The following is a 13,438-nucleotide window of genomic DNA, read 5'->3' on the forward strand; positions in this document are numbered from 1 at the left end:
GTCATCAAGCATAAGTAACCGGGCGGTACGGAGCCCCTACAAGTCCCCGAACTCCGTAAGCAAGAAGGGACTCGTCAACCTGCACAAAAAAACAAAAAGCAGGCATACGTAGAATGCTCGTTGCATTGAGCAACAAATGTGAATTGTATGGATATGCGTTGGCATATAGAAACGTATGGGGTGCGTGATACATGGTTGATGTATACACGCGAATGGCGCCGAGTACAATCGATTTATGACGTACAAACTCGAGAGCGCGTACGGCCGTGTGAGCATATGGATTGCATATGATAAATGTAAGTTGTATGAGTGCTGCGAAGGTAAGCGTTTGTTTGGTTGTCGCTTGTATTAATGGAACGCGAAAAGAATTTGATTTGTCGCGGGCGACAAATGGTAGAAAAATTCCATGTTCCATTAACGTGTGGTGTGTCGAGTAGAATACCGGGAAGGCGTGAGCAGGAAGCTCAAGGGGGATGAGCGGAAGCTCAATGGGATGCCGGGAAGGCATGAGCGGGAAGCTCGTGAGCGGAAGCTCAAGGGTTGCCGGGAAGGCATGAGCGGGAAGCTCGTGAGCGGAAGCTCAAGGGTTGCCGGGAAGGCATGAGCTGGAAGCTCGTGAGCGGAAGCTCAAGGGTGGGCCCCTGCTAGGCCCGCTAGAGAGTCCCCGACTCCCCAGCCATGTTTGTTGAGGGGGAGCTGCACGGAGCAGAGGGTGTTGGGTAGCGATCCCAAGCTTTGGTACCCAAGCGTCGGGGTTAACTGCCGGATCAATGGCTGCCGTAGGCTGTGTTAACTAGTCCCTTGCTGCAATGCCGCGTAGCGGTCAGTGCTATTATGAGGCGTTGCCTTACCACGTGGCGGTTTGGTCGTAGACCGTAGACTCCTAAAGTGTGTATCTGCATGAAAAAATGACAAAACACAGAGAGCAAGCATGTACGATGTAGTAAAGGTGTTAATAACATGTTGTAGGCATGCTTAAGGTTCATAGAAGCATGTATAGACATGGCATCGGCGGTAGCTCAAATTGCAAGAGCGTAAGAGATAAGATGTAGTTACTTATCTTATGCCGAGTTGGAGGCCAGCGGAGTTGGCCGAGCATGGCGGTCCACTGTTTGTGGCGGATAAAGTATTCCGATAATGGACGTCAACTCGTAGTGGAGATTGCATGCGCCATAGAAATAATTGAATTTCCTTAGAACAGAATAGGTGATTAGTTCATGAGTATGTAGAATCAATACTAGTATTTTGCATATGTACTTTGACAAAATTGTAAGCAAATTGTATAAGCAATCTAAGATGAGTTGCTATTTGGCCATGAAATTTGTTGAATTAAGATATTGAACCTAGATAGGCATAAATATCATTTACACACGAAGTACAATGCGTCGAGGTATGAATGAGTACTTGTTGCTAGATTGCTAGCCCATAAATATAATCATATTGTCACAAGCTAATGAAGCCATGCAAAGTGCATCTTCATATTGTGAGCTATTGTCACTGACCATAAATGAAAGTAGTGATATAGTAGTGGTATTGATTGAAACGACACTTGCATATTTGGGGAAAGCATTGAAGCAATGTCACGTTGACAACATATTTCGGTGCACTCACCTAGATAATTATATGCGTGACACATGCATAATTTAGACCGGAATGGTAATTGAGACATGGTGACTATGTTACCGTAGCTTGAGCTTAGCACGCACCATGTGGTGGTAGACATATCTTATCTCAAAAGGTATTTAATGTACGTTGCACATGTGAGGTAGTCTTTGGCATGCTCAATTTAAATTTACATTGACATAAGAAAGACATGGTACCTGACGTGCATGCTTGACTAAACATATGGTCCTTAAATGTCAAATATAAAACTCACAGCAAGGTCATGTCCATATCCAGTGCATCATAATTGGTAGCGAGTCCTAGAGACAATACTAGACCATATATATATATACATATATATATATATATATATGCAGAGCATGTATATATAACTGTGCCGTGTCAGATGCTATTGAGCTTGACAACTCACTATGTCAAAAGACATTACGCGTATAATGTGTATGCACATGCTCATAATGGTCTCAAGTGGGTAGGGTCAGAGGCATTCACGCACTTGAGATATAAATGACATTAAAATAAGATTACAGTACTTATCTGTTGGGTGCATGCGTGGAACAGAACCAGCCCATGTCTCTTGATACAACAGTAGTTGAGTATAAAGAGAAGATTTGCAGGTGTGCCCAGTGAAGCCTCTATAAGATTCGTGAATTGCAGCATGCCAATCAACCAACGAGTATCCGCTGTGATGGTACCGGAAACTTGACCCAGAAGGTGAGTCAAAGCAAGAAGGTGATCCGAAGGGGTGTGGCGGGTATTGGCCACTAGGCCTTGCTCAGCGGAGGTTTTCTCCACGGTGGTTGACCGGCGGAGATGCTGTCCAGAGGAAGTTGCCAGCGGTGGTGCTGGTTGGCGGAGCCTTTAGCTAGCTGTGGTAGATCCTAGAGGTTGGCCGGTAGCGAAGCGAAGCTTGTTGACGTCGATGGCTAGCGGTGTATGCCATGCGGAGCATGGCCGGCAGTGGCTTTACCCAATGGTTTAGCGGAGGAAGTTCTGGTCAGTGGAGGAGCAATGGCGATGCCCAGCGGAGGAACTCAGCCACTGACATAGCAGAGGCTCGAGGCTTGGTGGAGTTCAGCAGGGACTCGGCGCTGGTGATGCCTAGCGGAGGCTACCCGGCAGTTGACTTGTGCTCGTTGACGGTGACGTTGTTGTGCGTTAGCTTCCCAACTTCATGGGTTACTGTGATCATTGAAGAAGATGCTTGGGGGTTTCTAGTGTGCCGCTAGGTTGGGGTTTTGCCCCTGGGCTTGGAGCTCGACGGGGGCAGCGGAAACTTCGAGCTCGGCGGGGGTTTCGTCCGCCACAAAATTTCGCAGCCGGAAACCAAAATTAAGGTTGAAAGTTGGCGGGACCCTTTAGCGGAGGCTTGTCAGCAGTGCTCTTGGTCAGCGGAGCTTGTCCGTGGTCCCCAAAGTCCGCGGTGCTCTTGGTCAGCGGAGCTTTTGGTCAGCGGTTGCCGGTTGAAAGTTGTTTGGCGGTTGAGTGTGCCACTTGACCGTCAGTGAGCTTTGCCTAGCTGTTGCTGGTTGGCGGAGCTGTTGAGGCTTGGCGAAACTTAGAGCTTGGCGGTCCAAGACTCAATGTTACCGCTGGCTTGACACGAGGGAGCAACACAGGTGAGCAACTTCTGGGCGGCTTGATGCAATGAAGAAGGAGAAGGTTGGGCCACAGTAATTCTTTGGGTGTCCAGAGACAAAAGACTCGATGCTGGAGTTAGGCCGGATGCCGCTGACTGAAGTACCACTACGGATAGAAGTCCTCCGCTACAGATTGGGGCTCTACGACGAAGTGAAGTCTTCCACTGCAGATTTAAGTTTGGCGGAGGATCTCGGCAGAGAGGTTAGCTGAGGTGTTCCGGCGGAGGGTGCCTTGGTTGGCGGAAGTTACGTTTGGCGAATAAACTGCTCAGCAGAGACCACCAGCGGTGAAGTCCGAAGGAGGATGTTTGGCGGAGGCGCCAGTGTTTCTGGCGATACTCTGCTAGCGGTAGAGCTTGCAGTGGGTTAACTCTAGCGTGCCGGCGGTGACGTGCCGCTGATGAGGCAGACCGCTAAGCTATTCCAGAAGCTCGTCATGAAGGCAGGTTGCCCAAAGTTTTTTGGTGGGTGTCCAGAGAACATTGGCACCCAAAGATGTGCTTGTTTTTTTTTTTTTTTTGTGATTTGGCGTTGACCAACTCTGCTGACGTTGACTGAGCCCGAGTTGTGGACTTGTGGGTGTAGCGTTGACCTCATCTTGACCGCTAGGATGGGTTGGCGGTGTAACTAGAGCAGCAAACCACTTTTTTTTTTTTTTTTAAGGGTGGTGCATCGTTGACCTTTTTTTGTTAAGCGTTGACCAAGTTGACCGGCGTTGACCAGTGTTGACCAGCCCTCAAAGTGCAAATTTCTGCACATTTCTGCTCTAGTTGAGTAGTTGTACCGCTGGAGTGATGTTTGATCATGCCTTAGCAAAAGTTGCCGCCAAGAAACACAACTTCAAACATGAACTCACTGGGAACCAATGAAAATTCATGAATGACCAAAGAGAAATGGGTGACCAATGAATTTGAAGTAGCTCAAAGAAGGAGGGAAAATTTTCTTTGAGTTCCGCTAAGCAGACTTAGCTCACGGTAGGTGATGAAGCCATTGTGTTGGCTTCCCACAGACGGCGCCAATGTTAACGTTAGTGATCCGTGGGGATCTCTAGTTAGCTATAAATAAAGAAAGAGAGACAGAGAGAGAGATTTGACACAAGATGTATAGTGGTTCGCCTCCGCATGAGCGGGAGACTACGTCCACTTGAAAGCTTATACTAGTGTGTCGAGCCTTGCAGCCCAAGGGGATTACAAAAGATGTAATGGGATGGATGAATGTGGAATGTGTTGAGTTGTGGGAGGAGGCATTCCTTTTATAGATGAAGGAATGCTTCTCCTTTACTTGTTCTTCGATGTGGGACAAGCAAAGTTACTATTCTAGTCTATTTAACATGCAGAAAGCTATGTTATGGAGGCATGTTGGCAAGGGCGGGAAGGTGGCTTCCCGGTGGCGGATTTGCGACTTCCGGATACCGCCGCGTAGCCTGAACATAGGGCTACACGATGTATGTCTCGGTTGGGCCTTGCCATGTCTTGTGGGTGTCCCAAAGTGGGTGTTACTTATGCTTGGTGACGTAGTAAATACTCCATATTATTGGAGGTATGTACAGTACCTGTGACAGTGTTATTCTTTATAGTGTTTTGATTATTTTCAATCAACATAATCTCCTGTTGAGCAACAGAACAATCTAATTTCAAATAATCATGCATAAACACACCACAGCCAAGATAATTTGAACCCTGAAATAACTTTATTCCACTGAAATCAATAATGAGTTTGCAACTAATCTTAACTAAAAGACCTACTGAAATCAAATTCCTTTTCAAGGAAGGAATATAATAAACACTATCTAGAAAAAGAAAATTTCCTAAGCCTAAATCAATCTTCAGAGTCCCAATGGCCTTAACTGCTACTCTCGAACCATTTCCCACACAAACTTGGACCTCACTTTTCTTTGGTGTCCTCCTGTTTGTTAAACCCTGCAAGGAATTCGTAATGTATATAGGTGAGCCTGAGTCTAACCAGTAAGAGTGAGATGCTATATTAACAAAATTAACTTCTAGAGAAAAGACAGAATTTGGAAAAGACTCACCCTTCTTTATCATCCAAGCCTTGAAACCACTGCAGTCTCTCTTCATGTGCCCTATTTTCTTGCAAAAATAGCACTTAAACTTAAAAGGTTTCTCAGCTTTATGTTCTGCAGGTTTGCCAGGTACTTTAGTGGTGGTAGTCTTCTTGGCCTTAAATTTGTTCTGTTTCTTCCACTTAGGCTTCTCAACTAGGTTGACTGCAGTAGCTGGTCTGCCTTCCTTCCTGATTCTCTCTTCCTCTACTACACAGATAGAAATTAACTTGTTCAAGTCCCAGTTAGACTCTTGGGCATGGTAAGAGGTTCTCAGGTTACTGTAGGTGTTAGGCAATGACTGAAGTGCCACATGAACCACCTGAGAGTCTTTCATTAACTCCCATGTCTAAATCCCTCAGCCTCGAGTTGAGGTCAATCAGCTCCATAGTGTGCTCCCTCACACTTCCTTTTCCTGAAAACTCCAGCTCATTAAATCTTTTGGATAGCCTAGCAGCCTCAGCTTTGTCACTCTCCTGATATTTATCTCCTATGGCTTCTAGGAAATCCATGGCAAGCTCTGGCTCAATGATCGAGCCCCTAACTGTGTCAGACATAGAGGTTCTTATCACATTTTTGGCTTTCCTGTTGGCGCTATACCACTCCTTATAGTATTTTCTATCTTCTTCTGTGCTCTCAGTGTCTAGCTCTAATGGCTGTTCCTCAATCAAGCAAAGATCCATATTTTGATGCATAGACAGATAAAATTCAACTTGGTTTCTCCACTTCTTATAATTCCATCCATTAAGCAACTGAATTTGGCCTATAGTGACCACATTTAGACCTAAAAACACAGAAAAATAAAGAAAATAAGATTTCTGCAGTAAAAGATTTTATCTGTGTGTTAATCTTTAAAACAAAATCATGTATTTGAATAACACAACCAAAATAAAGCAAAAGACATAAAATTCAAAAGCAGTCATGAGCTTTAAAATTTTAGCAGATACATGATTAGTTTTCCATAAAACCCCATAACTGAAATAACATCAAGTAACACCTTTGTGGCATAAAGCTCAACATTCTAAAGTTCTAAATCACCATACTGCATTTAACAAAAATCAGTCATTCCTTGAACCAGTCAAAATCTTTGGATAAGAAAAGCTTCAAGGTATCTAAATAGATAGTTGTGATTACATATGATGCTGTTCTGCATTCAGAATTACACAGTGAACAACTTCTTTGGAAGACAAAATATAAGTGCAATTTTAAATGCAGAAACACAAGTTCCATTTTTGTTAAAACTTAAAATCCTTGAAGAGTGATAATGAAAACTTTCTTTGTGCAAAATGACCAATACAATCTTTCAAGAATATCAAAACTAGAATTAATAACCACATGCTCAATTTCTGTATGAACTTATTAATTTATGCCATGAAAATAACAATACTCCAGATTTTATGTTGGGAGATATATTTCTAATTGTTAACTAAAAACCATAGCATACTTAAAACAAACAATACTCAATCAAAATCATCAAATCATACCATCACAGTAATCATATAGTTCTCAAAACCAAAACTTCATATCACACGATTACAGTAAGTCATTCAACCATATATGCAGAATTCCTTCAATATGCATGACCAAGCATTCCAAATATGATTATGACAACCCTTTCCATATGCTAAACAGTAATCCATATGACAACCCTTTCCATGTGCAGAAATTGAAATACAAGTTCTGGGATTCCCAATGAACATACCTTGGCCTCTGCTATAGCGCTGCAACAAATATTCTATAGCGGAAGCAAAAGAAAACAAGCAGCCAATTTCAACCCTTCTACATGATCCAATCAATTCTAAAGAGGGGTCTTGAATCCCATAACCGAGAATTCATCCCAGTGAGCCCTAACTCAATTCGATCCCTAAAGCAAAAGTGACCGTTATGTTCCAACAGTAATATTCTTTAATTTATATATTAATTTTGGACTCGGGTTTGGGCCTATTTGCTTAATGAATTGGATTAATATTAAAGCCGGGTTAAGACCACTTAATGCCTGCTTTTAGTCTAAACAGAAAATATATTTTATTTTTCAGAAAATAGTTTTCACAATATGAATTTTCTAAACCAAAACAAAAAACGCATGATATGTGTTTTATGAAGTTCCTAAGCTTTGATACCATTTGTTAAAACTACATGATGCAACAAACAACACATCAACCACAAGATCATATCATACAACACACATCAAGAACAATAAACCAGCTGCATAACAATCACATAATCTACAGAATAGCTTTCCTAGCTGCACTAGGACTCCACCTGGATCAATGACACTCTGGATCCCTGCAGAAACAACTTGACCAAGGTTAGACATCTTGAGCAACTGGAAACGAGAATGAATAGCAGCAGAACTATAGCAGAAAGCCTTCTGTATGTCAACACCAAAAAGCTTCAGAATGGGGCTGAACAAAATGCTTAACAACGGTGATGAAGACAGGGACTTTGCTCCCTATATATATTGGCCAAAACCACGAGTTAGACTCATCCCATAAGGAGTCCAACACTTCTTCATGTTTATCGAGATAGGAGAGTTAGAGTTTATCACAAACACTTAATGTAATTCAGGTTGATTACAAATGAGTTCCCTACTTCTACTAGGAGATATACACCCACGTAGATAACGGGAATTAGAGTTATATTCATGTACTTCTTGTTATTTACATAGGATTAAATCAACTGGTTTTATCTCAATGTGATTAAGATAATGTTAAGTCCACATATTCTAACAGACTAGCCACTTAATTATGATCTTCTGCCAACATATTGCCTTTTGCTCATATGTGCTGGACAGTACTTTGACTGGGAATGACTCTTGAATGTTTTACAAGCACATTCACGGAGAAGTATATGTTATTTACAGCATCAATTTTTGCTCAGGGTATCACTCTACGATGTGTAAAATATTCATAGAAAGCATGCTACATACAGTTTCACAAATGTTTTGATAACGTTCCTTGTCAATTAAACCTTCTGCTGCACACTACTCCAATATTAGCTTGTACTGACTTAAAGTTCAAATCACCATTTTGGCTCCTTATATTAGAGTGGGTTTGGTCAGAAGCTCATGTCCTCTTTATGTCAATCATCGTGGCATATATATGACATGTCTACGATTGACCATTGTCGTCATTTTAGACATCTGCACACACTTTAGCAAGTTACTTTGCTCAAAGGCGCTACCTCATCTCGGACACATTTACCCAATAGGGCATCTTCTCCTGCGAACAAATATTGCTGGTCAGTGGTCACACTCTTGGCATGCTAAAATACCATCACCCGAACGGAACTACTCCATATACAAAGCGAGGCCAAATAATCTATCGGCACTCGCTAGCCGACATGGAGTCTTATATACGCATGGACAACTTCAATCTTTCTACAATATCGTCACCACTTGCGAACGGCTCCAGATAAGTTCTCATCTACACCCTTTTAATTTGAGCTAATGTCATACTTCACATGCTTCATTGATTACTACAATCTAAGCATGCCTATAAAACGCGATAATTTTAGTAGCATATTCACTACGCCTAAATGTTAATGCTATGCTAATTATTAAGCTTGCTTACAAAATGCAAAGTATTATTCGCATCTCCACAACAAATACAAGCTAAACACACGCCATGCTTTTATCTTGATTATATTGCTACATACATACATGCGATACTTGCTCCACATACTGCTACATGCTTAACACCTCTATTGCTCATATCTACATGAAATCCCACTAGCAAGTATAGTCCTCGCCCTCGCCACAATAAATGTCCTCGATACTGGGGGGGGGGACTTGTACACCATTCTCGCCATGTCTGAATGTCCTACACTCGCCATGCCTGAATGACATACACTCGCCATGTTTGACTGGCATAAACTCGCCATGATAAATGTTCTCGATATTGGGGGGGGACTTGTACACCATACTCGGCATGTCTGAATGTCGTACACTCGCCATGCCTGAATGACATACACTCGCCATGATAAATGTTCTCGATACTGGGGGACTTACACACCCTACCCGCCATACTCCAGTGGCGTACACTCGCCATGCTCTAGCAATATCTTATCTATGCTACAACGTGTTATCTAAGCTTCAGTGACCTATATCTTATTTATGCTTCAGCAACATATTATCCAAGCCTCAACGACATCTTCCCTATGCTTCAATAGTATCTCATCTATGCTTCAGTAGTATATTATCTACACATCAGCAATATTTCTCTATGCTTCAGCAGTATTTGATCTATGCTTCAGCTATACCCTGCGTATGCCTCCACGTTATAGTCTCCACGCTTCAGCGAGCTACTCACCATGTTGTAATGACATACTTGCAATGCTTCAACGATACACTCCCAATGCTTCAATGACATACTCCCAATGCTTCCCAATACTTCAACGATACACTCGCAATGTTGTACTGAAAGGCTCCCAATGCTTCAACAATGCAGTCACCATGCTGTAACGACATACACCCAATGCTCGCCACGCTTCAGCGATATCTTATCTATGCTTCAGCAGTATATTATCCAGGCCTTGGCAATCTCTTCTCTATGCTTCAATAGTATCTCATTTATGCTCCAGCAGTATCTCACCTATGCTTCAGCGGTAACTCCCCTATGTTTCAGCTGTATATTATCTATCTTTTAGCAGTAATTATCTATGCTTCAGCGTCATCTAGGTATCAGCGATATATCCTTCATATTTCGCTAACACGTTCTCCATGCTTCAGCGGTATATTCTGTAGACCTTAGCTATACACTATCCATACTTCAGCAATACACTATCCATACTTCAGCGATGTCATATACATGCTCCGCGATATGTTATTCTTGCTTCAGCGGCATCTCACCCATGCCTCAGGTGACCCACATCCGCCATATCTCAACGCGGCGTACTCACCATGTTTCGAAGGACACACTCGTCATGCCTCAACTGCACACTCGCCATGCCTCACGACATATGTTGCTCGCCATGCCTTAACGCCATATACTCGCCCACACTTTAGCTTCACGCTTATACCCTAGCAGGCACTCTCTTAACTCCCCGCTCGTGCCCTAGTGGCACTCGGGACTATACTCTTACAAACCTGCCCATCTGGAACTCTACCAATTCTCCAATGATCGCAATGTATTTCTAATGATCTTCATGAATCCTCCAGTGATCGCCATATATTCTCTAATGATATTCTCCAATGATCGTCATGTATTCTCAGACGACCGCCACATCTTCTCCAATAATCGCCATGCATTCACCCACGATCGCTATGTATTCTGTCACTGCCTTTGGCAATTTTCAATGAAATTGGCTCAATATCGCCATTTCTTATCTCTCTCCATCAAAATATCGCTAAAGGCAAGGGCACGCTGTATAACAATCCCAAACTATTGCCTAACGCATAACCAAACCGCAATGGCTCAAATCAATAATATCGCTAATGGCTGGTTGTGCTGATATAGCACTGTAAGTGCTATCACTTGCAAACTCTTGTATTGCCAATGCGATCAATGTGAAATGCTTCAATGCGATCACAATGCAATGTTTAAATGCGATCACAATGCAATGGTTAAATGCGATCACAATGAAATGCTTCAATGCGATTAATGTGAAATGCTTAAATGCGATCACAATGAAATGCCTAAATGAAAGGCGAGCAAGGCGAAATGCCTAAATGAAAGGCGATTGAGGCGAAATGCCAAAATGAAATGTCTAAATGCGATCAAAATGAAATAGCTACAAGCATGGTTGTGGTCACATAGCCTAGCACCATCCTAGAAACCACTTAATATCGCCACAAGCATGATCACGACACGCTCTCCTTTATACGTGATATCGCGATGTGTTATCTCTCCATTATATGATATCGGTATGAGTTATCTTTCTCCAACACACGGTATCGCCATATTTTCTCCCTATTACATGATATCGCCATGTTTTATTTCTCCATTACATGATACGGTATCGCCATGTCTTCTCTCCATTATACAATATCGCTATATCTCATCTTTATCCATTATATGATTGCATGTCACCACATGAAAAACAAAAGGCTGTGCCAAGCTTAATAACAGCGATATCACCACATACATTCCAGCCACTATAGGCTACATTCATTATAGCTATTATCGGCTTCACGCCAAAATTATTATATCGCTATATGTAAAAGTGGGCTGACATAGCCAAGGTTATCCCAGCAGACACCAAGTGTACCCAGTACACCTTATAGCGAGCAACACCTAACGCCACATGCTAGCGGACCCTGGTCCAAACTCTGTTACTGAGGGAATCGAGGGACTGGTTACCCCAAGGAATACACTCTCGCCAAATGTCCAATGAAAGCTTGCGCCGTTTTTACTTGGAAAATGAAATCACCACCCCAGTCAAGACTCCTCTTAGCTGGGGACTTGGGGACTGGGGGTAATGGTTGTATAGAAGCCACGTGGCAATGATACTCGCCTTGCACTTCTGATACTTTTACCATGGACAAACTCCCCACCCAAGAGAACTCTTGACCGGAGACTTGGGGGACTTGTTGGTAGATACCTCTCAGACACAAGTATCGGAAGCACAAGGCTCACTGGCCTCGTGAAACAACGCCAATAATTCCCATAAATGATGCCTATACCATATACTTGTGGTATCGGGTAGGCCACACCTAGTCCCACATTGGAAACAAAGGGGTGACAAGCCTATCCCCACACTATAAATACATGTCTCTCACTCATTCAAGGTAAGCCACCACTCTCCATTTACTCATACCTAGTCTACATTCTTATATGTATCTGACTTAGGCATCGGAGGGTCGAAGGCCGGCTAGCCCGGTTTTCCCTTTGACCTCTGTTCATGGTTGACAGGTATCGGATCTCGGAGATGGAAGCTCTCACCACCACCCGGTTTCTCACCAAAAACAACCTAAAAACTAACAACAACTCAATTAGCAACACTTAGGCAAATATGGGTAACCAAATCGTAGCAACAATTCAAAAGATAATGAAATTGATCCAAATTTTCACAATAATCCAATTAACCATAACTTCGCAACCTATAAACTAGAAAGAAATAACAACAACATATCCTAGGAAAACTCTAAATTTTCAAGCTAGGGTTCTAGTTATGGTGTCCAACACAAAGATGGTCAAATTCAAGCAAATTGATACCAGAGTCTAACAACTCATAATTCAAATAACCTAAAATGGAATACTAAAGCAACATCTACAACAAAAACACAACAAGAACAAGAATTTGATTAAGGAGAACAACTTCATTTCTCTTGGAAAGAACTCAAAAACTTCGCCATAAATCCAAAATCACCAAGAAAACAAGAGAATCAAGCAGAAATACTTATAAACCAAGAAAATTTCAATGAATTTGGGTTAGGAATGAAGGATTTTAGCTATGAGAGTTCTAGGGCTCCTAGAAGAGAGAAATAAGAAGTGAAAAAAGGAAGAAAATTAAGGGAAAAACTTGGGAAGAAGAGAGAGAAAAGAGAGTTTAAGAACTAAATTTTTCACCCAACGGGTCAGGTCATTGGCGAACCGGATTTCGGCCAGTCAAGTTTGGTTGCATTTTGGGGTCAGAAGCTCAAATGATCAATCAAAACTATGTTTCGACTAGTCGATCCTCTCTGCGAGATAATAACATAATTATAAAAAAAAAAAAAAAAAAAACATAAATATAGGGTATTCAACTTGTCGAAAATTAACATAGAACCAAAAATTTCAATAAATAAAAACAACAAAAAAAAATAATCAAGTAACTATACTAACACAAATTTTTACATAAACATATTGAAATGTAAGATTGAAATTTAGAAAAGCTCTCCCTTGAAAATCATGAACTTTACTCAAGGCACCAAAAATCAACAACAAACAATGCTTCAAGGCCTTGCCATCCAAGCTAATCATCAATGGTGTTACTTCTTCAATAATGGTTCCAAGGGTTTTCTTCCTTCTTCACTAACATCATAAGTATGACCAGGGTTCTAAAAAAAGGGCTAGGCGGCCGCCTAGGCGCTAGGCGCCTCCTTGCCGTTCTGATTTTAGCCTAGTCGAGTGAGCTAGGCGGTGAGGAGAAAATCGGCCGCCTAGGCGGCCTAGGCGGTGTTGGGCGGCCCTGGGCG

The 13,438-nt window shown here is 42.3% G+C and overlaps 1 protein-coding gene across 1 annotated transcript; it reads right to left on the minus strand.

Moving 5' to 3' along the window:
• Positions 1 to 5,077: 5,077 nt before the first annotated feature.
• Positions 5,078 to 6,102, minus strand: LOC133731489 (uncharacterized). Its single transcript, XM_062158857.1, has 2 exons — positions 5,293 to 6,102; positions 5,078 to 5,179 (listed from the first exon to the last, which is right to left on the minus strand). The coding sequence occupies exons 1-2, from the start codon at positions 5,657 to 5,659 to the stop codon at positions 5,145 to 5,147; spliced, it is 402 nt and encodes a 133-aa protein (XP_062014841.1). The 5' UTR covers positions 5,660 to 6,102; the 3' UTR covers positions 5,078 to 5,144.
• Between the last annotated feature and the right edge of the window lie 7,336 nt (positions 6,103 to 13,438).

This window comes from Rosa rugosa, chromosome 2, assembly GCF_958449725.1.
Source record: "Rosa rugosa chromosome 2, drRosRugo1.1, whole genome shotgun sequence".
Taxonomy (NCBI): domain Eukaryota; kingdom Viridiplantae; phylum Streptophyta; class Magnoliopsida; order Rosales; family Rosaceae; genus Rosa; species Rosa rugosa.

Bases quoted from the DNA above. Each gene is read 5' to 3' on its own strand.
- LOC133731489 (XM_062158857.1), bottom strand. From the start codon at position 5,659: ATGAAAGACTCTCAGGTGGTTCATGTGGCACTTCAGTCATTGCCTAAC. The intron at 5,180-5,292 runs GTGAGTCTTTTC...AATTCCTTGCAG, and splicing joins GGCTTGGATGATAAAGAAGG to GGTTTAACAAACAGGAGGAC.